The 26,253-nt window shown below is 36.5% G+C and overlaps 1 protein-coding gene across 1 annotated transcript in view; it reads right to left on the bottom strand.

Moving 5' to 3' along the window:
* Positions 1-12,063: 12,063 nt before the first annotated feature.
* ndrg2 (NDRG family member 2) overlaps positions 12,064-26,253 on the bottom strand; it is a 45,295-nt gene continuing 31,105 nt past the window's right edge. Inside the window, exons 3-16 of the mRNA XM_059354679.1 lie at positions 23,664-23,705; positions 21,858-21,963; positions 20,668-20,788; positions 19,163-19,225; positions 18,835-18,895; positions 17,940-18,026; positions 17,678-17,734; positions 16,371-16,474; positions 16,245-16,283; positions 16,093-16,144; positions 15,257-15,304; positions 15,136-15,171; positions 14,166-14,217; positions 12,064-13,023 (exon numbers count right to left, since the gene is read on the bottom strand). Of these exons, the coding sequence (XP_059210662.1) occupies positions 12,860-13,023; positions 14,166-14,217; positions 15,136-15,171; positions 15,257-15,304; positions 16,093-16,144; positions 16,245-16,283; positions 16,371-16,474; positions 17,678-17,734; positions 17,940-18,026; positions 18,835-18,895; positions 19,163-19,225; positions 20,668-20,788; positions 21,858-21,963; positions 23,664-23,705 (1,032 nt within the window). The 3' untranslated portion in view covers positions 12,064-12,859. The remainder of the gene's footprint in view (positions 13,024-14,165; positions 14,218-15,135; positions 15,172-15,256; positions 15,305-16,092; positions 16,145-16,244; positions 16,284-16,370; positions 16,475-17,677; positions 17,735-17,939; positions 18,027-18,834; positions 18,896-19,162; positions 19,226-20,667; positions 20,789-21,857; positions 21,964-23,663; positions 23,706-26,253) is intronic.

The following is a 26,253-nucleotide window of genomic DNA, read 5'->3' as shown; positions in this document are numbered from 1 at the left end:
CAGTGAAAATAACTCACTTCAAACCACGCCTGACACAGATGGTGAGCTGGTGTATTATGGCTCTTTCCAAAACAGGGCGGTTAATTCAGGTGGGCACTGGAGAGGGAAAGTCATGTATAGTGGCAATGTTTGCAGCTTTCCGAGCTCTGAGAGGAGAAAAGGTAGACATCTTGACAAGTTCGCCAGTTCTTGCAGAAAGAGATTTGGAAGAATGGCGAGATTTTTATAAAGCATTGAAAATCAGTGTAGACTGCAACACCAACAAACATGACGAAGACATGTTAAAAGAATGCTATAAGTGTCAGGTTGTTTATGGCACAGCTGACAAGTTTGCTGGACACCGGCTAACCCAGGACTTTGAAAGAAAGGACATATTTGGGAAAAGAAAATTCCAGTGTGCAATTGTGGATGAAGTGGATTCTCTGATGCTAGATAAGGGTAATCATGTTGTGTACATAGGCACAGACATGCCTGCTTTGCAACATCTCAATCCACTCTTGGCATACATATGGGCCACTGCTAACCAGTACACAAAGATTGGCACCAATACAATGTTGGGGCGAAAATACCCCTTCCTTCAAGTTGTGCTTGAAAACATACCAAAGGGCAAAAATGTTGATGAGTTCACAATCCTTCAGATGGCTGAGGACACAGGAATACTGGCAAAGGGTTCAGTCAAGGACCTTAGAAAGAACCCAAGCCTTTTCAGTGAAAAAACTGCCAGCGTTACTGATAACCAGTTGGCAAAGTTCTTTGAGACAATAGAGAAGAGATTCCCATCTTGCCAGTTTGATCTGCACTGCATGAACCATAATGGATCAATAGAGCAACTGAACAAGAGACAACAAAAAGGCACACGTGAAATAAAAAGAGTGCTTTTAATTAATGGAGGCCTCTGTCAGTACATGTATACTGACACAGAGAGTATGGAGGCTGTAGAAGCAGAAATAAAACATGCTGTGCATTTTACACCCTGTGAACCGAGCCAAGATGAATGCAGCTGCTATGTTCCAAGCTTCCTTTCAGATCTGATCAATTCCAAACTTAAGGTGTGGATCGAAAATACATTCAAAGCACAAGCAATGACAGTGGATCACGAATATGTCATTGAGAGTCATGGGATAGTACCTGTGGACTACAGCTCCACAGGTGTTGTTGAAAACTTCATGACATTGACAGATGGGCTACAGCAGTTCCTTGAAATGAAACATGCCAAGTCCAAGCTGAGCGATATGACAGCCATCACAAACTACAAGTCCAATGTTGGTTTGTTTCTCAAGTATGGAGATCAGATCTTTGGAATGTCTGGGACTCTTGGCCAACAGGCAGAGACTGAGACTTTGCAGAAATATCTACAAAGGCATCGAGACCTGTCAGATACCTTTATTCAAATGTAGAAAGCTGTTTGAGGTTGAAGGAGTGATCGTAGATGATGAAGAAGAATGGATTGAGAAAATCTGCAGTGTTATCACTGAACAAACCAACCCTACGTCATATAGGGCTCAGAGAGCTGTGTTGGTCATCTGCGAGACCATCAATCGAGCAAAGGTTCTCCACCAAGCTCTAGGAGATAAAGTCCAGAGCAAAAAGCTTTACATAAGCAACAACATGGACAATACTGCAATCATTGCCAAGAAGCTTGAAGCAGAAGAGGTCATAATAGCAACAAACCTTGCTGGTCGAGGGACAGACCTTCAGGTTTCTGACGAGGTGAAAGGAGCTGGAGGTTTGTTTGTTGTGCAGACCTTCCTTCAAAAGAATGCTCGTGTGGAGGCCCAGGCATTTGGCCGTACTGCCAGACAAGGATCTCCTGGATCTGCTCAACTCATTATCTGCTCCAGCCATCTGCCAGAACCGCTCAAAGTGTTGGCTTTGATTGGAAAACTTGAATCGCAATTTGAAACTAATGACAAGCTAGCTTATCGACATCTCTTTGTGACACATTTTTTAATGTATCACAAAAAACACAGCTATGAAGTGTCTGAATCTTTAAAGTTGACACTATCGTGCATTTTGACAAAAATCTCTGATTCAGGAATGAAGAAAGTTAAAAAGGTCAGAGATGACGTAGCAGCTCTAGGACTAGCTAGCTACTTGGAATGTGACATCCCAAATATAAAGAAGAAGGAGGAGCTCTTCAGTCAGTATCTGGACACACTGGATGAAGTGTACAAAAGCAGTAACAACAAGCCAGCAGATTCAGATTTGTCTGCTCTGAATGAATTCTGGGGTATGTGGCTACTCACAAACTTTAATGAGAATGACTCGACCACTGACATCACTGACATGAAAAAAAAACTAACTAAGGACTTGACAACAGCCAGGCAAAAACTGAGAAAGAGAGAATCACCCTCATCAAACCTGCACGACTACACTGCATTCGGCAATGAGCTGTGCAAAAAGGGAGATGTTGTAGAGAGTATCGAGATGTACACCAAGGCCATACAGGAGGATCACTGCTGGGCAGCAATTGCATATTACAACCGTGCTTTTGTGTCTTTAAGCCGTGACAGGCGCCAGGATTCAGGGTGCCTTGGTCAAGCTCTGAAAGATTTGCAAAATGCACTCAAGTCTGTTGAGTTCTACCATACTCAAATCAAAGCCACTCACACATACTCTACACAGGAAATCAAGGACCCCAATTGTGATTCAGTCACCAGATTTGACAAGCAAATGACAGTCAGATATGAAATGCTGAAGTCTCTCAAGGAGAAAATTACTGGGGCCATCAAGAAGCTTGAGAATGCCAGAGACAGTTGTGAGAATGTGAAAGTGCATAAGAAATCAATCATGTTCCTGATACCACGAGAGCATATTTCCATATTGAAGTTGCTTCAGAGGTTGGTTCAAGTGGCAACCCTACTCAGGTCCGGTGACCATTTGAAGATCTACCAGCGCATCAGTTGTCCAGATTTTGATATTTCCTTTGAACTTAAGCGTTTTGAATCACTGGGGCTGACCAAGGTCTATACCTTAGACACAACTTCCTCTTCACGTGGCTTTTTTTCATGGTTATTTAGACCATAATGGAAATATTATTCAAATGATTTAAGGCATGAGCTTGAGCAAACATTTTGCAGCATTATATGGTTGTCCAGTAAAGTGAAAAAATAAACGGTTTTTTGTCAAAAACTGCACATTACAAAATTTCAGGAAGTAAGAAAATCAGCCACAAGCCTCAAATGGATTTAAGTTTGTCAGTTCATCATTTTGGTTTTGAAGTGGTTTCATCAGGGGCATATTTTTGGGAAATATGTTGTACAAAGAATTACCCCCTTGCTGTTCCTACACTAAACCAGTCAAGTTGCAGTTTGCATTCATGTCTGTCCAGACTCTCATGTGACCTTGACGGTAGACAATGCAGTCTGACCAAACTGGAAAGTACAGTCACTATTTCCCCTTCTGTTCCTAAATTATGGAGTTGAATAATGGCCAGGAAAGTGCTTTTACAAAACTGTATAATGTCCAATTGAAGTTAAATATAAAATGTGAACTTTACTCTGTAATATTAACATGGTACATCTTTGACTTATTATCAATGTTATGAACACTTCCAAACCAAATAAGTCTATGTCTAATGTAGCATGTATTTTTTGTTGTTATTTGTTAATTTTATTGTTGTAATTCTTCATTTGAAACACATAAATGTATGCTTGCTCTTCATTGTTCTTTTTTTCCCCTCAAGATTTTGGTTTCGACTGTTTTTGATCAAGATTTATTTACTTGATTGTTTTTTTCATTTATTCTGTTCAGAACAATACATTTGATATGATGTGACGCTGATACCCTAATTTATATGTTGCTGCTCGCTGCATATGCTAAAGTTAAACACTCAGGTAAATGTTTATTATTTACAATACAGCATCATTTAAGTAATTGTTTTTTTGATTTACGAATACATATTTTGAAAACCTATAAATACGTAAAAAATGCTGATGTGTCATATTCTGTTACACGACAATTAAATCTGTTAAATAAAAATCAAGTGATCACCACAATGAGACATTTTATTTTTAATAAATTTTACTGAACTTTGACTCTGACTGGATGTAGCTTGTTGAGATAAGCCCACCATTGGGTGTCTATTTCAGATGACATTTTCCTCCCCATTTGCTATCCTCAATTCAATCAATCAATTTTGCAAATGCAACGGGTCTTTAGACCTCTCAAAACTATAGTGAGGGAGGTTTAGAGGTTTAGAGAAGAACAAAAAAGCCATAATGAGTGCTGCCAGATAAGTATTTGACAATGTGATATTGCTAAAATATATAATATTTACAAATGTGATTAACTTAAAAAAAAATCACCAAATCAACAACACTCTAAAGACTACATAAATAATCATTATCACTTTTGTAAAACATTTTCATCGGAACTGAAACAGTTTTAACTTATTTAATTTATTAATTTAATTGATGGTAAAGTGAACAGGAGGGCAACATTAAATGGACACTAAAGGGACTAGGGACAAAATATAATCAGGTTATTACTGCCACTTTGTGGCTTAGTGTGGTAATGAATACTCCCTGCATTGGAGATTAGAATCATGTTTCGTCATTTGTTTATCACAGTATGACATTTTGTGATATGCATAATACAAGAATACAGTATTTGTCAGTGTGTTATTTTTGGCCAAGTAAAATAATTGGTCATAGTGAGGGTGTTTGGTGTAGGTAAATATAAGATGGATTAAGAGTCAGGGGATTTAGTCAAGGTGTATATGTATTGTTTTTATATGAGTATTGGAATTTTGCAGAATTATCATATTGTATTTTTTATTTTATAAGCAGTTAGATATTGTATATTTTATAAAGATTATATATTATTTTATATAATATATTTTATATATTTTTTTTCATAGTTGTATTGTATATTTTATACAATAATACACAAAAAGATAACTAGTCAACATGATGAAGATAAGTAATGAAATTAAATGTTTATATTTTCAAGTAATGAATTGCAATTTGACTGATAATAAAATTTTTGTTAAGTAATATCAGTAATTTTCACATCAGTTATTAATGTACATTTTTGTTTGACAGAAATAAAAGATACTAACTATTATATTTATACAAATTTAGGAAACGTATTTAGTGTTGAGGTTCAGAACAATGAAGGAAGCTGGTTGAAAATCAATTTATAATTTATCGAGAAGGGACGAGAATTAATGAGCATGTAAGCCAAGGCATACAGTGCTCGACAATATATATTTGCTTTAAGCTTTTCATTACCTTACTTGTTGTAAGATATTTTTGTTTTTGTATGTTAAAAATACATTTTCGAAACAAACACACTAAATTAAATAAAAACTTGATAAACTGTTCAACACAGATGGAATCAAAGGTTACAGTATAATCTTTGTCAATATAATAATTCGGTTGGTTGGCTATGTACAGTGATGCGAAAAGTATTCAGATCCCTTACTTAAGTAAAAGTAGTGATACTTTTGCTGCATGTCCTCCCCTCTGTCTCCCCCTTTCTATCTATCACTTTCAATAAAAGCAAAAATGCCCAAAAAATAATCTTAAAAAAAAAAAAAAAGTAATAATACTACAACGTGAGATTGCTCCACTACAAGTAAAAGTCCTGCATTCAAAACTTACTTAAGTTAAAGTACAAAAGTATCAGCATCAGAATGTACTTAAAAGTAAAAGTACTTTTTATGCAGAACAGCCACACGCAGATTGTCAAATATATTTCAAATATTATTTTATTATTATTATTATTGATGCAATTATGTAAGCTGTTTATTTTCTCAAGCCAGGGCACATTTTAACCACTAAATATACTGTTATGAGGTTTAATTAAAAACATTTTTTAAAGTCATTTTAAATTGCTCATGTTTTTTATGTTATGTTTTACCTGAAAAGTAACTACAGCTGTCAGCTAAATGTAGTGGAGTAAAAAGTACAATATTTGCCTCAAAATGTAGTGGAGAAGTACAAAGTCACATAAAATGGAAACATTTAAGTAAAGTACAAGTATCTCAAAATTATACTTAAGTGCAGTACTTAGTTACATTCCACCACTGGCTATGAATTTATATTATTTTATTATATTATATTTTTTCATTCACAAGACACTGTGTAGCAAAATAAATGTTTGTGGATGAAACAGTAGAATTTATCTTTTCTTTTTGTCTTAATATTTATGTTAACATAGTCAAATACTGGAGTAAGCTAGTAAAAAGAAAGCTTATCAGCATCCCAGTTTGTACAGCACTGTAGCCCAAAAATATGGAGAAGTACAAACTAGCTTAAAATGTAATGTTTTGTTTTACTTAGGGAGTGAAGCCACCTGCTTGAAGAAGTTAATCCTCACAGTCTGCGTTCATGGTTTGTTGTTGAAAAATACAAACGTATAGGGAGTAAGCATAGACTGTATTCGAGTAATATAAAATGTAAAGAGATATTTACTTAGAAAGGAGCGCAGGTGGTTTATTTCCGTTACTTCATCTCACACGATGTCAAATCCAAGATGGCGGGGGTTCACTCTGTCTTACGGCCGGCAGTTTTGGCGAGTCCAACGGTTGCAAAAAAGAACCCCCTTCCATTAAAATTCAACCCCACTCCTAACTCGATTTATGACCTCACTAAACGTCTCACAATGAGTTTATGGTCCCAATCGGTAGTTTAAAGTCTTGAACTCAGCATGGTGTTCATTTAGTAAATTATGGTCTTGTTTAGAGTAATGCTGCGTTCGATTGCACTTGGAACTCGTAAAGATCTGCCCTTGCTTAAACTTGGGATTCCGACCGATTCCGACTCGGGAATTTGGGTAGGATCCAAGCAGCCCGAGTAGGTCGGAAATACGTGGAAAACGTCAAAGCAAAAGGGCGCCACACACCGTGAGAGGTAAACAGTCACTTTATTTTCAACATTTAGTCTGTTAGTCTATAAGGTGTAATACTGCACTTCTTTTTATTGTATATATATGTATATATATAAGATAAGAAGTTAAGATAAGAAGTTAATCCTCACAGTCTGCGTTCATGGTATGTTGTTGTATATATATATATATATATATATATATATATATATATATATATATATATATATATATATATATATATATATATATATATATATATATATATATATATATGACTTTGATTTTCCGAGTTCCAAGTGCAATCGAACGCAGCATAAATTAGACGTTAAGCCAGGGTATGCTTTGGGGCGTGGCTACCGTGTGATTAACAGGTCGCTACCACAGTGCACTGTGTGTTTAATCTTTAGACGTTTACCCTTTTTCACAGCGTCTTTTCACTTCTTTAAAGTTAACTAACATTTTGGTTGCTTGAAAACTTCTTGTTCAGTGTTCAGTTGGACTATAAGACACTCTTATGGAGTCGGCCGTTTATTTAGAAGAATGATTTTCCCTGGCTGATTAAACTAGCTATAGCTAGTGCTAGTGTTAGCTGATGACGTAGCCTCATTTCGGCTCTGTTTTGCGCATGTCTGCAGAAAAAAACAATGAACCACTTACTTATACTGACGTTATTTCTGTTTTACAAACTGCATGTCACTTTACTTCCTGTCCTGTTTACAGAAACGTTATCTTGGCCTCCAATTATCAGATTACAACACTTATCAAGTTAGTTAGCTTTATATAAAGTATTTACTGTTCATTTAATATGATGGGTTGGTTATTTTTTTTATTTTTTTTTTTTTTTCTTTTTTTTTTAGCATTTTTGATAAATTTATAGTCACCTCTATGTTTTAAAATACGGCTAGCCCAGCTGGCTGATTTAACAGCTTAGGTAAAGTTAGGTCACTCTGCTTTACTTTAAAACAACCGGCATTAGCCACACAAGTACATTTATATTTACATTTAGTCATTTAGCAGACGCTTTTATCCAAAGCGACTTACAGAAAGAATAAAAGCAAACAATCAAGGTATAGTGCAATAAGAGCTATTAGTGCATCAATAAGTGTGATAGTGAAGTAAAATTAACTGTATATTCTTTACCTTTACTTACCCCCTTTTTAAAAAATATTTTAATAATTATATTATTCTCCCTTATCGGCGCTAATGCTAAAAAAGTTACTCAAGAACGACCACGCGGTTAACCAACTTGTGAGCACATTGGGACAGTAAACTAAGTTAGATCACTCTGGCTCAGCATCAACTGGAAAGTAATGAAAGCTCACAGAGGAAAAATAAAAACTAACTGATTAAAAGCAAAGAGGGACCGAGCTAAATAGTGTCATAGTCTAGCTGGCTGGCTAATTTATGTATTTAAGACAGAGGTGACTATAAAAATGATCGAAAAAATCTTAATACATGTTATATTAAACAAACAGTAATTGCTGTTTGAATAAAGCAAACTGTGAAAAGTGAAGTAACAGTCTTAAGGATAAAAGCGATGTAATGTGATCACTAGAGGCTAAGATAACACTTACTGTATACTGGAGTAAACAGATGTGTAGTTCGTAAAACGAATGTACAACAAGGTAGTGCAAATGGTAATTTTGGGCACCTAATTCGTTCTGCTCATATACTGGTTGCAGAAAAAAAACATATGGCTAAAGTGAAAAAAAATGCTGTTCGGGCGGCAACCTCTGGGTCTGAGCAGGGAGGCAAACCAGGAAGTGTCTTGAGCACAAATTCCAAGTAGGGGGTGCTAAGTTTGGCTGCAAAAAAAATCTGTCCATTCATTTCAGTGCAAAATTTGAAACTTGTCACTTGATTTATTACTTCAGAAATAATTAGGACAACACTATGGTCTCAATCACTAGTAAAAAATGTTCTTCAAGACAATCTGATGTTAAAAGTGTAAATAACGGCTCCATTTAGAGGAAAATAGAAGATAAAGAATCGTATGATTTGGGGCGTGGCTACCTTTGATTGACAGGTCACTGACAAGGTGAGCCGTCATCAGGAGAGAAGCAGAACAATTCGTATCCACGGCAACGTGTCAATAAAGTTATATATAACGTTATATAGATATAAAAAAGGACGTTTAGCGGTTTGGTCTCATAACTTTGAGCCTTTTCCTGTATTTTCACTTAATGACAGTTTATTTGAACGTTTTGTTCAGTAAAAATGTCTTGTTCAGCATTTGGTTGGACTAACAGACACTCCAAGGAGTTGCTGTTATTTTTCTGAGGTAAGTAACCAATATATAAACTAGCATCAGTTAATGCTCCAGTGAGTCAGTCAGGTTGAGGTGTAGAGAGGCTGTAGTCAGTGATCAGATCCCTCTCGCTCCTCCACAGTCCAGATATGGTCTGCTCCCCGTTTCGGAAACAAGATGGCGATGAGTGTAACGCTGAACTGATGCTTCCAACGGGCCACAAACCAATGAGTGACGTCACGGTGACGACGTCCATTATTTATATACAGTCTATGGTAACATCTTATTATACAGTCAATAGCACACAGGGCCTTTGTTCCCTGAAGTTGATGACGCTGTCATACTTTTTTTTATAATGCTGTGTGGAAATGTAGATGTATACATTTGCAACAAAGGTAATTCTTTTACAACATATACAATGTTTTCTTCACACCGACTTCCTTGAAAATGCAAGACAGGAGACTGGATATTTCTCTTAAGCTTTTATTAATATTTAAGTTTGCTTTTTTTTAGGATGTTCATTGTGTTACACAGAGAAATTAGCCACACAAGTAAAATTGATTGTATTCTCTTTACCTTTAATCTTTTTTTTGTATTTTTTAAATTGTTAATAATTATATTATTCTCCCTTATCGGTGCTAATGCTAAAAAAGTTACACAAGAACAATCACACAGTTAACTAACTTGTGAGCACATCGGGACAGTAAACTAACACTTCACAGAGATTAAAAAAAAAGAAATATCCCAAAACTTAAAGGGGAAAGAAAAATATGATTTGAAAGTAAAAATTAAAGAGACAAACCAAAAGACGAAATGGACAAGCATTTACAATCACACAGCCCTCTCCACAAATAAGTACCACTCCTTTTCCTTTTTTGGCAAATGTATTATTTATTGTTATCCCTTATTTGGTAGACGCTCCCATGCCCGATTGCTTGAGGTTTAATTAAAGTCTGGAAGGAGCTTTTACATTCTACTCTGGACAGCAACAAAAGTGCCTCAAACATGATGCCACCCTGGTCGCATTTTGCGTTCACACCCTAGTATCTACCAAGTACCGGTATCCAAAGCTCAAATCTGAGGCCTTCCAATGACTTTCTTTTTACCATCCATCTCTACTTCATCAAAGGAGCACTGGGAAAGACAAGGCAGGCAACCTTCAACTGAATCATAAAAATGATACTGCTTATTAAAAGAAAAATGCAACGCTGCATCAGAACACGAATGCGTGCACACTGGTGGCACGCTTACAAATTCACATGCGTTCAAAAGTATCGGGGTCCAAATATGGGTCCTTTTTAAAAAGTATGGTCAGTCCAATGGCTGTAAGTAGTAGGGCAGTGGTAAGCTTTCTGTGTATTTTGGATCAAGTGGGACATTATAAATGCTCAGAATTGGGGCTCCTTGTTTTGGCAGTAAGAACGCTTTCCAGATTGGTTGTTTCTTGTTGCAGAAACAAAGGCTTAATTTTCGTTTTCATGACTTGGCAGTGAAGGGGCTGGTACATTGTCATTTATAAGTCACAGGGGGTTTTCGTTGGTCTCAAACTTTTCCGTAGGACCCTGGCCCTCTTATTAATTGTGCTTACAGGATACAAGCGCTTCCTCACTTTCACTTCCTCCGACACACACACTGCTACAATCACAACACAGTTCTCTTGACTCCCGCTGCTCGAATAAAGCCGCTTGCTGTGTTCCATTTCTTCCTCACATCGCACAGAAACTCAAGTATGCTAGCTGGGTTTGTTAGGAGGTATCCATGCACGGGCAAGGCTAAGAGATTACAACCCAGGTGATAAACACAGTGATCCCTTCTGGCCACGCCTGACACTGCAATGCAATAACCATGCTAACATGCTACTTAGCGATGCAATAGAGTCAGAGCGTACTTAAGCCCCGCCCCCACCGTTGGGTAAAACAATCCATCTTTCCTTTGACTTTGTATTGGATTAAGGAGCATTCGGCTTTCTGTTAGCAAACAAAAGAAAAATGTCTAAAAGATGGTGTGTGGCGGAATGCACTACCAACATGGTAAAGAACCCAGAACTAAGTTTTTACAAGCTGACAAACTGAACTTTTAAGAGGACAAAAAGTAAATAAAGATGTGAGATGAAGACATCTGCAGTGACAATGGGGAAAACTCAGTAGATTTAACGTTAACTTACGTATTATGTTTCCAAGTGCCTTAGCTTGGAAACATATAGCTAACATTAGCTTACTAACAACCAACTTGCCCTCCCTGGTAGACATAGATTGCTAAAATACCAATTTCTCATGTTTAAATCGAATATTTTTAGCTAGTAACAAGTCATAAGTCATATATCCAAAGTTAGTTTTAGGCATTTGCTTACTAACACCTCTCTGGTGGACATAAGGTGTTAAACAATAATTTTAAATGCTTAAATCTAATGTTTATAGCTTGTTACAGGCATTTTGTTGGCGTTTCAGCACATTGTAGTGCGTTAGTTTTCCCCTCCGGTGGGCGTGGTCTTCAGAGTATGACGCTCTGTCTCTATGCTCCCTGTTGAGTAGTACACAAGTGTGGATATTAGGACACGCAGTGCCGGACTGCCAGCAATATTGGAAGCACTATTTAGTGTGCGACTTGTGTTAACGATAGGGTGCTAACTAGCTAAAGCGAACACCCTCAGTCTCACCTATGCTGACCTTTAGACCGCCACATTCGCTAAACACTCCAAGGAAACAAAACAGCACACACACACACACGCACACACACCCAAATTCACACAACTCATTAGCAGAATATAAAAGAAAATTATTATCCAGTCAGTATTCACATGGGCTGATACCAGACATGCAACTTCCAAGTCCAGAAAAAAAAAAAAGAAAAGCTTCCTGCCCAACTCCTCAAATCCAACGGGGAGAACGAAACAGTCACTTATAGACGGGGGCAAATGGAAGACATAAACAACCTGGCAACAAGGAGGAAGTAGTCACTATAATGGCTCTCATTGGCTGTCACTTCAACCAATCAGCAGCTTCAGCCGTTCAGCTGAGGCAAGGTTACAAATGAGAAAAAAATAAAATTTCCGATTAAAGAAAATCAAAATAACACAATAAAAACTAGCTTAAAAAGTAGTAGACACACATTGTTATAAGTATCTCTGCTATTGTATTTTTTTTATTGTTATCTATGTCATTTCAAACTCATTGCGTAATAAAGAGAAAAAAGTGTTACTGGTATTTTTTTTTTCTATTACATTATCATCATCATTAGCTTCAGCATCAACAACATAATCATCAACAACAATATCGTTTTTCAGAATTATTACTATTATTGGTTAACGCAAGGACTGTGGTCTCTATAGGCCTCCTTCTCTAAATTAAAGGGCTCTATTGGCTGACAGAGGCTCCAATAGAGGGAGGGAGAGAGGACTCGTGACCTTTCTTTCCCAACCTCACACCTTTTTTTGTATTATTTAATCTCTTCTTGCCTGTAAATTCATTGTACAACAGCCTAGTCCACTTCAGCTGGAAGGGGGATGTGAGGAGACGGACCGGACTTATGTGTGGTGCAAAATGTGGAAGATATCTTCCTCTGAAATCCCTCCAATTCTCTTTCTCCCTCCCTCTCCCTGTCTCTCGTCCTATCCTGCTCTGGTGGGGAATGATGGGAGTTGTTAAGTGACAAATAAGTAACCCATTCGTCTTGTTCCTACATTATCATCATGCTTCATCTTTCCCTTACGCCCTCTTCTTCTCTCTCTCTCTCTCTCTTTCTCTCTCTCTCTCTTGCTATCATGTATTTATTTTTGCTTCAGCAAGACACCTCCATCGTTTGGGAGGGGCTTGGCGGCATCTGACCGCCCTGCGAGCCCTGCGACAGGGTGCGGGAGCGAGAGCGGGACCCATCCATGGAGTAGGAGGAGGAGAGGGAGGTGGTGCGGGAGCGGGACAGGCGGGTCATGCAAGATGAAGCCACTGTGGAGGAAAAAACAAAGAAAAATGATGTAAATCAATGGAAACACTACACAGCATCTAAAGGACAAAGCTGGTGTTATTTGATAATTTTCTAAGAGCACGGTCACACGTGCAAATTTCACATTTCCGAGTATTTGCCTCCCATTCACTTCCTTTCTTTGTGAGCAAAAGAGGCGAGTTAAAACATTCGTTTCTTTATGTCACATCCTGCACTGTTCACAGTCAGCACAAACATCGACTCTGCACGCGATTATGGAGTCATAGGAGTGCCACAACAGAGAATAAATATTTACAGGAATAAGAAAATACATTTTGGAAGATAATGAGGAAGAAATAAAAGGCATAAATAAGTAAATAATAAATGTAGAAATTTAAAGAGAAATAAAAAAAGCAAAAAATATGATTCTGCACAGGAATAAGAAAATAAATGTAAGAGGAATAAAGCAATCAATAAATAAATAAATAGGTAAATAATAAATGTGGCAATATAAAGATAAATAAATAAAAAGCAAAAAATATAAAAAATATAAAAATAAAATAAATGTAGAATATATAAGAGGAATGAAATGAAACAATAAAGATGTAAATAAAAAATGTAGAAATATAAAGAGAAATAAAAAATGAAAAAAGCAACAAAAAATTCTGTACAGAAATAATAAAATAAATATGACATATATGAGGAGTAAATAAAACAATAAAAGAGTAAATAATAAATGTGGAGATTCAAAGAGAAATAAAAAAGCAAAACATATGATGCTGCACAGGAATAAGAAAATAAATGTAAGAGGAATAAATAAACCAATAAATAAGTAATTACTAATTGTGTAAATATAAAGAGGAATAAATAAAAGCAAAAAAAAAATCTGTACGAAAAATAAAAAATAAATGTAGAATATAAGAGGAATAAATAAAACATTAAACATCATCATCACCACATTAAAATATGTGTGCGTTTTATTTTATAGACATGTATTTATTATTACTTTGTTAATTTACTTACTATTCTTTTAGTTATGTCTTTATATTCCAACTTAAAAATTTTTGGTACTATGATCCATAATAATGATCTCTGCCTGACTGCACGTGTGACTGTGCCCTTATTGTTGACAAACCCTATAAAAAAAAAAAAAAGGTGAACTTACTGTAGCCCATTCCCTGGATGAAATACTTGAACGCCTCAGTCAGTTTAGCAGGCTGCACAAAGAAAATAAATGGTTCTATCAGTACACTTCAATTCATGTACATGCTTGCCCTCAGGCCGTCTTAGGGCCCCTACACTCTCAGAAAATAAGGAACAGAATTGTACCTTTAGGGGTACAATGGCTTGTCACTGGGGCAGTACCCTCAGAGGGTACAATTTTGTACCCTTGACACTGGGTACTTTCTTGTACCCTTGTGGTTTGTACCCTACAAAGACCAATATTGTACCTCTGGTGGCAACTTTGTACCCTTATTTTGAAGTACAAAAATGGACCTTTAAAAAGGGTACAAAATTGGCCTTTATAGGGTACAGTATTGTACCATTATTTATGTTATATATTTCCGTGTTTCTACATGATACAAAAGACAAATACATTTTAAATTTATCAGAATGTATTTTTTTATTTTCACATTTCAATCTAATTTAACTAAACAATGTAAAATTGTCCATTGCAAGCAAGTCCATTCTAAATGAGACCTGGAGTCTTTTAGTCATTTATACCAACTGCCATTTATTTAACTAATAGAAAGTAGCCCTCAAATTGCTCATCTTCACAAGTCTGCTTCTTGCACATCTGCACATTGCACTTTTTTACCTATACTAGGTAGTAACTCTCCATTTAGGGGTATCAGCTCTGCAACGAACATGTGTCAGTGATTTTATATATGCGTATGGCGTTTCTTTGACTGTGTTTTATTAGATATTTATTGGGTCTTATTATGTTATCGTTGTGTACCTTGTCTTGTGTGTCCTGCTGCAAAACAAATCTCCCTTCAAGGGACTAATAAAGTGATTCTGATTCTGATTCTGATGTACATAAACCATGTGTGGGTTTTTATGTGTTAACATGACAATCTTGCAGCTTTAACATCCAGGTGTTCAGTATCAGGAGGCTGTCAGTTTGTTGTTACCTGGGTCAGCTGAGGGAGACCGCCAGCATCAGCCATCTGTGGAGGACAGAGAGAAGAAGTGAGTAAGAATAAGTGTAAGGAAGAAGAGAGAAAGATATAAAACATTAAATAAGGTAGTTACCTTTAGGAATGAGGTTGTTGTTGGGTCCATTTTGCTGTTGCACTCCACCTAGTGGTCACAGAAGGAAGAACAGTAAACCTCTGCCATCACAAGAACACATTGTGTTGATATTAATAAAATCACTTAAAACATGACAAATTGTTCAAGTTCCAATTAACTCCACGTATGCTTTCTTTAGGTAATTAACTTTACAACAGTCCTTGAAACGGTCATAGCTTACGAATGTTTTCGTTAGAAGAAGTAACCAAAACAAAGCTTAAAATTGTGATATTTCTGTCAAAATCACTTTATCCTACATGTCTCATTTAAAAAGTCGGAAAAAAGAAAGTGTTTGTAATAACTAGATCCTGTTAAAAACATTAAATTCTGCTCCTCAGAGACACTGTGAAGCCATGATTGATTCTGCTGAGATGAGCAGTCGCGTGACAAATATTCACTGAAAATCTGTTTACACAGAGCTGAGAGGAGAGGACAGGAGAGGTTTTAAACATCTAAATAGTTCAGTATGTATAGCATGTGGAGATAATATTTTTTTTCCTCAATTTTTTAGAAAAAAATGTATCAAAGAAATGTCACTTGTATTTTTATTTTTTTTATGATTGATGTCATAACTGTGTTATTCTGCACTAAAGACAGGTTTGAGTTGTTCCCTCTTCTAGCCATGATTGTGCTGATTCCATAGAGCTACAGGACTTATAGATGTTATATATATATTATATATTGTAGTGAAATACACAGTCAGAGTGAGTAAAATGTAAAAAAGAGCAAAAAATACCATGAAACAGCTTGTTGGGGTTCAGTGGGTAACAGAGACATTTTAGACTTGAAAGACTTACGGCGGCGTCCTCATATGGAGCCTGATCGCCCACCACCAACATGACTGGACACCTGAAGTTGACAGAAATAGAGATTAGAGAGGTGACATTTGAGATGTTAGAGGTTTATATGTCAACACAAGTAAACAGATAAAAGTCCAAAGGGGATTTACTTGAAGGTGCTGTTGCGTTCAATGTTCAAGTCTCTGCGACTGGAAGAGAGATGAGAAGAGAAGATTACGTTGTATGTTTGATGTGAACTTTATTTGCTTTTATGCAATATTTTTGGGTGTGTTTACCTGTTGTAACTCTTCCAGAAGAGATCTATGTTGACCATATTAGGCGCTTTGTTGATGCGATCTCTGTGAGACTGCACAAGATCTGTGTTTGATGACAGCTCCTCCTGCAAGAAAAAAGACATGTCATCAACTGGAAGGCAAAAAATGATGCAAAAATAGGTCAGTAGGGATGAAGGTTTGGAAGAAACCTGCCAACTCAAGCATTTATAACGTTAACGATCAATTATTACTTATTCGCTATGTTTTTATACATACTCCAGTATGTATAAAAACATGTTTACATGGGCAAAATAAAAATAAAAATCTCTATATATATTTATATATATGCAAAAGCCTGTATTTTGAAAGGACGGAAAGAGACTTTCTGTTGATCGTAAAACTAACTCAACTCAAGATTAAATTGTAAAGATAACTTTAAGGAGCTCAAAAATTTATGTTTCAGCTCCTGAAGAGGCATGTTTTTAGTTTTCACAGTAATCTTGCATATTTAACCCTCTGGGCCCACTTTAATTTACTGTCCTTTCAGGTGTTTAAGGCTGAAAACTTAAAAAAAAATGCAATAAAAACAACAACTTAAACAATTTCCACCCTGCTCAACACTCCAAAATGTTTAAACAGTTTTGGCATTTTAACCCTTTAAATGCCAGTTTGATTGCACAATGTCACTGATTTTTCTTTAATGAAAAATAAAGAAAAAAAAATACTGTTTTTTTAAGGGTTAAAATCCTCAAAATCTTTGAATATTTGGTAGTTTTGAGCAGGGTCGAAGTTGATTAAAAGGTGTATGCAGAAAAAACTAGAAAAAAATATTAATCTGTAAAGTTTTTATCGCTTTTTTTTTGGAAGTGGACATTTCAGCATTTCTGAAAGGGTAGTAAATTTGTGCAGTGTATTTTAGACCCATTACAAAAATTGAAATTTCAACATATATTAAGAAATCATCTTCTAAAAATCATGCCATGTGCAGTATCACAGCCAAAATAATTGCCAAAACAAAAGTGAAAAATTACAAACATGGCTGCAAATGTCCCGATTGGTCCCAGAGGGTTAAGTGTGATTCGTGTTTAAATAAGTTTTGGATCAAATTAAACCTAGTAATTCATGCTAGCAAGGTCTGATACAGTAAGCTAGTTTTGCTCAAAGTAATACTCTTGTATTTCTGTGTGTTTTATAATTGTTATTCTCATCTCATTGGCTTATTGACGTACGGCCGGCTCTGCCGTGTTTCAGTTCAGTGAGTACTGATACAGAGTCAGAGATCAAATTAAAATGAAAAAACACACAGGAAAAGGAGGAAATGATGGTACCTGACTGAAAAGGTGGGACAGGATCTGCTCTGTGAGGGAGGACGTCACTGAGCTGAGCTGGAGAGAAATCAATCGCATGGTTCATCATTTAGTGAGTTTAATATAATAAACAACGACATGATCAATACTACACTGAGGCACAGAGCATGCACACAATCACTAAATCCCATACTGCAGCTAAAGTTGAATTGATGGAGAAGTTGCATGAGGACTAACTGGATTAAAATCCCACATGTTTGTGAGCAGGGAGAGAGATCCGTACCTTCTGAGCGGCCCAGTCGATCCATCCCCGCGCATTAGTGTCGATGTTGACCAGGACCAGACCTTCCACTGAGTCTGGGTTTGCAAGCTGACAAGAGAGATGATGATGATTAAAACATCAGCACAGAGAATGTTGTTTTCAGATCATTTATAGACAGAAATGTTCATGAATAACACCGTGTAGAAATAAAGGAATACGATTTTTTCTCTACTTCCGTAAAAGCATGTGATGAGGAAAATGTACTGAAAGTATTAAAAATTAAAAGTGTTCTGCAGAAAAATGTTATGCCATTATATATTTTATTATTATAAATTATTATTAATGGAAAAACAGGATTTCACTGCTGAAGTTGGTAAAGATGGAGCTTATTTTTAGTTTAACTATTAGTTAATGATTATATTCATTATGGATTTATCCACAGATTTTTTATATATTTTTTTAAATCATTTTAATAATTCATATAAATATGAAGTTATGATATAATATATATATACATACAATAATATTTGCCAAATAATGTATTACAATATAGTAGATAATTATCAATATAGTTATCAAGCATAAAGTATAAAGAAATAAAAAAATAAAAATTCAGCTGTTCTTTCACATTTTCACACTTTGAATAAAAAAATTCTAAATATATTAAATTAAAATACGTAAAGCCATAAAATGTAGATAAGTAAAAAGAAGTAAGAAGTAAGATTTTTGCTATTTTTTAATAAGTACCGGTAATCTTGTAATTTTTTTTGTACATTTAACTTGGTGATGAATTATTTAATGAATGCCCAGTTTTAATGCATTGTACGAATCTAAAAATGGTTCCAGAGTTTCAGTGCTGTCTGCAGAACAAGGTGCAGTATATTTAGCTGCTGTCAGAACAAAAGATGAAACTCACTGCGAACTTGGAGAGGATGTACGCTCCCACTCCAACACCCACTCCAATTACAGTACGGAAGCTGGCAGAGAGACAGAACAAGTTCATTAAAAGTGTGCAGAAAAACAAACGTGCACCACATAAATCAATCTGATATTAAAAAGAAAATTATGTTTTCCTTATAAAGTGGCTTTTCAGAGGCGGAGGGCCAGAAATAATGAAACTGGTAGAGTTTGAACTAAGTGTATGGAGCAGCATGGAGAGGTATATCTGTGAATAATATGACTTACACAACAAACTAAATGAAATCCTGCTTCTTTTTATGTCAGAATGAATAACGTTAACTCACTTGAAAAACTGCAGGACGGAAGGAATCATCTCTGCGATGGTGTCCATGGAGGGATACTGGTAACTGTGAGAGGAAAACACAAAGAATGGCAGAATAATGAACACTTATAATGATGATGACATAAGATTGGACATATTATTTCATCTTAAAAGGGAAAGTTCACCCATAACCCTCTGAACCCCAACAAGCTGTTTTAGGGTGTTTTTTCTCTTTTAACATTTTACTCACTGTGGCCTTGTATTTCACGGCAATATATAAAATATATATAAAAATCTACAAGTCCTGCATCTCTATGGAATCAGCACAATCATGGCTAGAAGTGGGAACAACTCAAACGTGTCTTTTGTGCAGAATAACACAGTTATAATGACATAAATCATAAAAAAGAAAAAACGCAAGTTTAATTTCTCTGGTAAATTATTTTTTTTAAATCGGAATAAAATGGAATTGATATTTACACTTTTCCAAGTGCCCACAAGTGTCACAAATATTGGAATGCTACATGCTATACATATTGAACTATTTGCAATTTATAGCATCTCCTGTCCTCTCCTCTCAGCTCTGTGTAAACAGATTTTAAGTGAATATTTGTCACGTGACCGTTCGTCTCAGCAGAATCAATCATGGCTTCACAGTGTCACTGAGGAGCAGGATTTAATGTTTTTAACAGGATCTAGTTATTACAAACGCTTTATTTTTGGAGACGTTTTAAAGGATGTAGAATAAAGTGATTTTGACAGAAATATCACAATTTTAAGCTTCAGTTTGGGTTAATTTTTCTAATAAAAACTTTTGTAAGCTGTGATCCGTTCAAGGACTGTCGGAAAGCTCAAATTCTGACGATAATGCCTGTTTTTACAGTTTCTTTCTATGATAAATTGTGTCTCTTTGGCGATTATTTAAAGAAAACATGTGTTTGAGGGCTCGGAGGGTTAAACTGACCATTTGTACATCAATGACTTAACCCCATTTACTTCAATTTTGGATTCACACTACGATGTGAGGAAAAAAAAGCTCTCTTCAAGGTCACACGGGGTGAGCAACGGATATAAAAATGGTCATTTTAAGGGTAAAGTGTTCCTTTCAGCACATACAGTAGCTGACACTTTTATCCACAGGGATTTTAAAACCAGATCAAAAAGTAGAATAAGCTTCAATTTTCTAGAATCGCCAGCAGGAGTCGAGGGGTCGCGGCCGAGATGCCGTGACAATACACGGAACAAAATCCTCCCGAGCCCTCGAAATAATCACGCAAAGGAAGAGAAGTGATAGAGAAGAAGTGCGTAAAGAGAGAGAAAAGAACGGATTTTATTTAAACCTCTGACAAGAGCGTATTAGAGGCCGCAGAGGAGAGAGATGGGAGAGATGCAGAGTATTTTTGGAAGAGATTAGGTTTAAGCCTGCCACAGAAGATTGTTTCTGATTCCGAGAAGTTTACTTAAAAAAAAAAAAAGGTCAGAGCAGGACAATGAGGGGAGAAGCAGCGTGTCAGAGTGATGTCATACCCGGCGGGGTAGACAGCGGCGCCGTCCTCCTGCCCCGGAGCGTCCACGTGGATCAGGGTGAAGTTCTTCACTATCTCCTGCATCTCCTCGAACTTAAACAGAGGGGAGAAGCAGCTCTTACCTGCCAGAGAGAGAGAGAGGAAATCAATACAAAGAGTTAGGAAAAGGGCCAAAGCAACCACAAAGAGACACAAAACGACTACAATGATTATAAAAAGGCAGAAACTAACTACAGAGAGAAATGAAATGACTATAAAGGGCTGCAAAACAGATTAAAAAACACATGGAAAGACTCACAATGGCTATAAAAAGCATCAAAACAACAACAAAGAGACAAAAAGCAACTACAAAGGGACTCAAATGAGCACAAAGAAACATTTAATGACTACAAACGAGAGAGAGAGAAAGAGGGGGGGAAGAGAGAGAAAGAGGGGGGGGAGAGAGAAAGAGGGGGGGAGAGAGAGAAAGAGGGGGGAGAGCGAGAGAGAGCGAGAAAGTGAGATAGAGAGAGAGGGGGTGAGGGGGAAAAAGGGAGAGAGAGAGAGAGAGAGAGCAAAAAAGAGCGAGAGAGAGCAGAGAGAGAGAGCAAGAGAGAGAGAGAGCGAGAGAGAGCAGAGAGAGAGAGCAAGAGAGAGAGCGAGCGAGAGAGAGCAAAAAGAGCGAGAGAGAGCAGAGAGAGAGAGAGAGCGAGAGAGAGCAAAAGAGAGCGAGAGAGCAAGAGAGAGAGGGAGGGTGAGGGGAAAAAGGGAGAGAGAGTTCAAGAGAGAGAGAGAGTGAGAGAGAGCGAGAGAGAGCAAGAGCGAGAAAGAGAGAGAAAGAGAGAGAGAGAGGGTAAGGGGAAAAAGGGAGAGAGAGTTCAAGAGAGAGAGAGAGCGAGAGAGAGCGAGAGAGAGCAAGAGCGAGAAAGAGAGAGAGAGAGAGAGAGGGAGGGTGAGGGGAAAAAGGGAGAGAGAGAGAGAGAGAGCGAGAGAGAGCAAGAGAGTGAGAGAGAGCAAGAGAGAGTGAGAGCGAGCAGAGCGAGAGTGAAAGAACAAGAGAGAGCGAGAAAGAGAGAGAGAGAGGGTGAGGGGGAGAAAGGGAGAGAGAGAGAGTGAGAGAGAAAAAGAGAGTGAGAGAGAGCAGCGCAAGAGAGAGAGAGAGAAAGAGAGGGAGGGTGAGGGGGAGAAAGGGAGAGAGAGAGAGTTACTGACTGTCCAGTCCTGCATCGTGGAAGGTGAGGATGGCGGGTCTACGGGTGGTCCGTGTGCCGTGGAGGGTCACGTGCAGAACACCGTGTGGAGTCTCAATACTGTGCTCCTGCAGAGAGAAAGGGGGGAATAAAAGTTATTACGAACTGTGATTTTGACATTTCTGGAGTGAGGTCACAGATTTTTTCTGCCTGTGGAAAGTGAAAATCCCCCAATTTGTTTTTATGCATGGAATTGTATTGATTTTTTTACGATTATAAGGAACAACAAAGTCCCCTTACATTTTCAGCGATAACAAAAAATACAACAACAACAATACAATAAAGGGATTGAATTTAAATAAATAAAAAATAATCAATGTAACAAAAGCAAACACACACAATAATTAAAAAACACAAAATTACATTTTCTAAAACAAAACAAAACAAAACACCTAGACCTCAATTATAGTCAAACTGTTTTGCATTTCAGTTTATAGTATTATTTATTTGCGTTTATGTTTTTTTCTGATAAATATTACTTGTTTAAATGCCTACTGTCAGCTATGATTTTGCATCTGTCTTATATTAATTTTACCATGATTTTGTTTTGCTTATGCCTTCTGCTCTAGATTGGCTTTGTCTGTCAGAACTCCTTGTAAATGCTATGCTACATAAATAAAGTTTGTTTTGCTTCAGAAAGCCAAACATTAATGTTCTGAACCCTTATGCACCTTAACAGGATTACTTAATTGATTAATAAAGTCATTTTTTAAGAGATTTATGACTCGAACAACTTGACACACAGTGCTGAGCTCATCTCAGCTTTCAGATGATGTAAACCACTTCTATGCAACATTTATTGTTGACATGGGGCCAGATTCACAAAATTGTTCTTAAGATAAAACTTAAGAAAAAAAAATAGGATGTTCCTAAGAATGTTGTTAAATGCTATTCACCATTTTCTTCCTAAGAATTGTCTTATGTCTTAGGAACTTCTTACTTTTCTGACTTAGTAAGTTCTTAAATTTTTAACTTAAGATCATGGTTTCAGTAACTTGGCCTACTTAAATAATATGTTCATAGTGATTATTTTAGTAGTATCAAATACAACAACTGCCTCTGTGATTTACTAAGAGTACATTGCAGTGTAATCTAGGAAAAGGCAGACATGTTACACAAAGTGAAAGGACATTTCAATTATATGTCAACTGCCAGAATAAGATTTATGTGATACATTCACACAAAAACTACTCTGACAAACTTCAATGAACAAAATTTGTTAACACATTGTCTAGGGCTAAAATAAATATTAAAGAAATCAAATAAATTACCTAAAAATTGTTCAAGTAAATACAAATCAAGACTTTCCTTTTTCACTGTAGCTGTTTTAAGACTGCTGAGGGTTTCTCTTAAAATTTGAAGAAATATGAAAAGAATTCTAAGAACTTTGTTTTCAAGAATGTTATTTGTTCTCAAGTTCTATCTTAGGAAAAAACTTAAGAAGAAAGTTAAGAAAAAAACTAAAGAAAAGAAAAAGAATTTCTTCATGAATATCAAATCTTCTTAAATTTTGTCTTAAGAGCAACGTTAAGAGAAAAGTGGCACTTAAGAAGCATTTTCTTCTTAAGAATGCTTTGTGAATCCGGCCCCTGCTTCACAGTGTCCCAAACCATACACTATGGAGACAAGTATCAGATGCTGTTGCTGTAAATGTGTGTCTTCCTTCTTAAAGAATATTCTTCAACAGTTTATTTTGTGGGTATTCTGTACCACACAGTCCATGACTTCCTTAGTCACTAAATCTGATTCTGACAGGAGGCGGTCTCACCTGTCCCTGGTCGAGGAGTATCCTCGCAGCCAGTTCAGCGTCCTGTGAGAAAAGAAGGAATGGAGTCTTGTTAGAACATTTTTCACCTCAGAAGAGATAAAAACCCAAGATAAGCTTCATGACTGATTTATCTGCCCTCGATTGAGTCCAACCAACAGTCCAAAACCCAAAGAAAACATTTTATTTGAATGCAAGACAAGGACAAGCAGCAACTCTTCACAATGTTGAACATGAAAGTATTCATATTTTTTTGGACTAATGGGTGAACTGACACACTGAGTTGGTATCAGAGGAGCATAAAAAAAAAAAAAAAAAACTCAAATCACAACATATCTATAAAAAAATCTTAAACATTTTTTTAATAAGTTGTATTACAGTTTTATTTTGTTTTAAATAAGGATAATATACAGTAAGTGATTTTTACGTTATTTTTCCAATTAGATTTCAATTTTAATGTAAAAAGAAAGTTGACTTAGTCATTTATTTATTTTATTTTTATTTTTTTACATAGAATTAAACTTAATTTAACATTAAATACCAAAAATGTCCCATTATAGTTCTTTACAGACTTCAACTTTTTTTTAATGGTGAACATAATTATTATTATTATTTTTATTTCTTTAGAGCATTTGCAGAAAAAAAACAAGAAACAAGAAAACATGAAAAAAAGTAAATTTCTGTAAAAATAACACTTTTTTTTTTACAATGTAGTGTCTTCATTTTTTATTAAGTAATTAAATGAACTATGTAACCTATAAAAATGTTCATTAATTTGTTCCAATATTATTGGTATGAAATGGTCAGAAAAACGGATTTTTATTCTTTCTTTTCATCCTTTTTTATCCTTTTAATGAGCACAAATGAAAATGAAGAGCATTTATGAGGAAGAATCCTCATCTTTTTGCTCCTTGATCGTCCGTTTGTGTTAAATGAGGTCTCGCTCTGTAATTAACGCCCACGCAGGCATCGGAGCAGCTCTTCAGAGGAGCAGGTGGTTCTGGGATACTGGGGACTATATGGAGGAAATCTGTCAGTGGGAGGCTTTAAATGGGACGTTCATTTGCAACCTTGGATCCATTTACCCCGCTAATGAATTACTAGCATCACAAGCTCTTAGGAAATTAGCAGTGTGGGAAGTTGAAGTGGGAGGCGTGCGTCCTGGAGGTTCACTGAATGGAGAGAAGGCGTCATAAAGGTCACGAGTTGAATCGATATAAAGCATCTTCTCCATCACTGGGCTCAGCGTGGCGCGCAGGCTGGATGTTAAATGCATGAGGGCGGAGGCTGGACGTCGCCGTGAGCGATGGAGGCTCGGATTTAACCCCTAACCTCCCGATCTTCATTACATTTGCTCCTCTGAGTCAGCCGCCACGCGCCCGTGGGTCGCGTTGTAACAGATGCTGCAGGCGACAGTGAGGACACGAGAATTCATCTCTGTCACAGATTCATCGCTGAACAAGCTCTGCTTCTGTTCTTTTCCATTCTTTATTTATGTGTATTTATACACTTGAAGGACACTGTGGTTCCCTGTTGTAGATCTGGACATTGAAGCCATCTCATATAAACTGATTAAGGTGTCAAGAACCCGGAGATGATCTGTCAAACTTTTCTTTAACAGATCGCCAAAAACACACAGTTTATCGTAGAAAGAAACTGTAGAAAGAGGCATTATCGCCAGAAGTTTACAACAGTCTTTGAACGGATTATAGGTTACGAAGTTTATGTCATAAAAAGTGACCAAAACAAAGCTTAAAATTGTGATATTTCTGTCAGAATCTATTTATTCTACATATCATTTAAAATGTTGCCAAAAATAAAGTGTTTGTAATAACTAGATCCTGTTAAAAAGATTAAATTCTGCTCCTCAGAGACACTGTGAAGCCATGATTGATTCTGCTGAGACGAACGGTCATGTAACAAATATTCACTGAAAATCTGTTTACACAGAGCTGAGAGGAGAGGACAGGAGAGGATGTAAAAAATGTAGTTTCAGTTCAATATGTATAGCATGTGGGGACACAATATATTTTTCTAATATTCATGACACTTGTGGGCACTTGTAAAAGTGATTTATATATAAATTCCATTTTATTCAAATTTTTGTTTTTTATCATTTGTATCATTTATCGCCTGGTAGAGCGCGTACCACAGAGGCCCAGTCCTCGTAAGTGGGTGGCCCGGGTTCGAATCCGGCTCGGAGCCCTTTCCCGCATGTCTTCCCCTCTGTCTCCCCCTTTCACTCTCAATCTCTCCTGTCAATAAAGCTACAAAATGCCCCAAAAAATATATTTAAAAAAAAAAAAATATATTTATTTATTATAATTTTTTTATGATTTATGTCATTATAATTGTGTTATTCTGCAATAAAGACATGTTTGAGTTGTTTCCACTTCTAGCCATGATTGTGCTGATTCCATAGAGCTGCAGGACTTATAGATTTTGTATATATTTTATATATTGCAGTGAAATAAAAGGCCGCAGTGAGTAAAATGTTGTTTTGGTGTTGTATTTCCCTGCCTGACCACCAGGTGTCAGCAGTGAGCTGAGCTTCTCTGCGCCGCAGCGCTGCATCCGCACGTCAAATGCGCTC

Source organism: Centropristis striata, chromosome 17 (genome assembly GCF_030273125.1).
Source record: "Centropristis striata isolate RG_2023a ecotype Rhode Island chromosome 17, C.striata_1.0, whole genome shotgun sequence".
In the NCBI taxonomy this organism is placed as follows: Eukaryota; Metazoa; Chordata; class Actinopteri; order Perciformes; family Serranidae; genus Centropristis; species Centropristis striata.
Note: the sequence above shows the minus strand (reverse complement) of the source record. Positions and strands in the feature narration are given on the sequence as shown.